This window comes from Berghia stephanieae, chromosome 2 (genome assembly GCF_034508935.2).
Source record: "Berghia stephanieae isolate SIO BIC M18660-M18661 chromosome 2, UCSD_Bste_1.3, whole genome shotgun sequence".
Classification (NCBI taxonomy): Eukaryota; Metazoa; Mollusca; class Gastropoda; order Nudibranchia; family Aeolidiidae; genus Berghia; species Berghia stephanieae.
The window spans coordinates 101,447,028-101,449,527 of NC_088361.1; the positions used below are offsets into that span (position 1 = coordinate 101,447,028).

The window sequence follows — 2,500 nt, forward strand, 5'->3', positions numbered from 1 at the left end:
CAGTGGCCAAACAGCTTCGTCCATTGATGAATACGAAACTGACGTCATCGATGACATCATCATATCGACTGACGTAACAAATGCCGTAGAAAAAGATTTACGTACTTCAAAGGACTCCGCTATCCCGGATAGCAGTGTTTCGTCATCAGATGATGACCATGTCATGTCCACGTCTTTGGATTCTGGAAACACAAATGGTCAAGACTATAACAAAACCCTTGATCTCGTGTCTTCATTGACAATTCCATTGGAACCAGACATTAACAGGCACGCAGACAGCAACATTCTAGTCAAATCGTTACAAGATGATCCAGAACAGAATCCAAATATAGATGATATCCTAATGCCCAAAGAAAATGATCGACTCCGTTCAGATTCTTCAGCAGACACTGATGGCGCCGAAATAATTTTGAAAGCATCGACAAAAGAAACATTGAATCCTAGCAGCGATGAGGGTATCGTGCCGAAGACAGATGACAGTCTTCCTTCAGATGATTTCTGTGAAGTAGGTGACACGGCGTCAAGATTCAAAGCAGGCACAGAAAAGACATTAAGTCAAAACAACGATGGAATTCTCATGTCAAAGGAAAATGACAATGGACTCTCAGTTGCTGTCGGGGAAGTTGGTGACGTCGGGTCAACATCTACAACAGACACAGAAAACCCATTGACTCGAAACAGAGATGCTATTCCTATAATAAACGAAGATGACAAGGGATTCTCATTTGCTGTTACGGAAGTTGATGACGTTGGTTTAACATTTAAAACAGATAAGGAAAAACCACAAAGTCAAGACAACGATGCTATTCCCACGTCAAATGAAAATGATAACGAACTCGTATGTGACGTCACGGAATTTGATGACGTTGGGTCAACCTCTAAAACTGACAAAGAAAAATCATTAACTCAAAACAACGATGATACATCCACGTCAAAGGAGAATGGAAAGGGACTGTCATTGGCTGTCAGAGAAGGTGATGACTTTGGATCAACATCTACGTCAGAACGAGTAAATCTCAACGACGATGCTCTTCTCGTGACTAATAAAAAACTGTCACTAATTTCAGATTCTGCAACCGGATATGATGACATTGATTTACCTGCTAAACCAACGACACAAGAACAACCAAATCCAAACAAGAATGTCATGTTGGCTACCGTAAGTAATGAGCAACTTTCATATCGTGCCATTGAAGGTGGCGATGACAACGAGTCAGGTGTCAAAACAGACTCCAAAGACCGACCAAATCCAAATAACGATGACATTTTCTTGCCGAAAGAAGTCGATGATCCACTTTTAATGCCAATCGATAATGTTGGTGATGACCTGGAGTCAGCTTATAAAACAACAACAGACGGACCAGCGGCACGCTTAGAGTCTCCGGAGGTGATTAGCTCTCATCTGTTTATACAAGACGATACATCTTCGAATCATTCTGAAGAATCTATGAAATCTAAAACAAATATACAATCTGGGCAACAAACAGTGGCAATGAATGACGTCCCAAATAAAATCCTCTCACAGACGCATGACCTTTCAGCTGTTCCAGATGATATTACATTGTCCATGCCCGACAATAGTGAGAGACGATATGGAGACAGTAGCCAAACCCATGATGTAGAGATTCATCAGTTAACAAACAATACAGAAGACGCGGATAATAATGATGGTAAAATTGATGCTTTGGATCGTAAAGCAGATAACTTTAACGATAGAATAAAACTGTTCAAACAAAATTTACAATGCTTGAAATCTAAAGCGGTGTCTGGTTTTGAAGACAAAAGACATCAAGACACACCCGTTGTCCCCGATCTTCCCAAGCTAGAGGACACGAACCATGAAGACACTGATGAGAATTTCCCTATTACAGATCATCCGATGAAAAGCAATAAATCGACAACATCCAACTCGTATAAAATGTTCCCAACTTCCGATGACGACGCAAACACGAGGAAAGCCATGTCCAACATCCTTCATGAAATTAGCTGTTTCTCCTTTGGCGACGATTCTGTATTCGAGTCATCCAAGAACGGTTCGACTACAAAACAAATGGATTCAGACTCATCTAGTAGGACACCTGAGGTACGCGACGTCGTTTCAGGCGAATCGGGGGAATCTCTAGAGATACGAGCAGATTTAACAGATTGTTTAGACTCTATGAGCATTTTGACACCAAACAGCCATACTGGTCGATCCGATGAGTTTGGCCGATTAAAAAGGAACGACAATCCAACTGCAGATGAAAAGACCAGACTGCTTCAAGACAATGAAAAGGAATTTAGTTCATTAAATGGCAATGGAAACAAATCTAAAAGCGGAACCACGATCTCTTCAGAGGGTCGTCCTAGATCAGGAATTAGCAATACCATATCCAGGTTTTTCACCAAATTTCAATTTCACAGGGACATTGATAGCAAAGAAAAGTGTCCACGTCCTACGTCAGAACACTTGACCCCATCACCTGGTGACCCTGTCAAGTTTTACAGTCTGATAGACGAT

The 2,500-nt window shown here is 41.3% G+C and overlaps 1 protein-coding gene across 2 annotated transcripts in view; it reads left to right on the forward strand.

The window, feature by feature from the left end:
* Nucleotides 1–2,500, forward strand: part of LOC144966063 (uncharacterized) — a 29,065-nt gene that overhangs the window by 14,699 nt on the left and 11,866 nt on the right. For both annotated transcript variants that reach the window (XM_078902104.1, XM_078902103.1), the window contains exon 2: nt 1–2,500. This exon is cut by the window's left edge and continues 217 nt beyond it; it is cut by the window's right edge and continues 615 nt beyond it. In XM_078902104.1, coding sequence (XP_078758230.1) covers nt 1–2,500 — 2,500 coding nt within the window.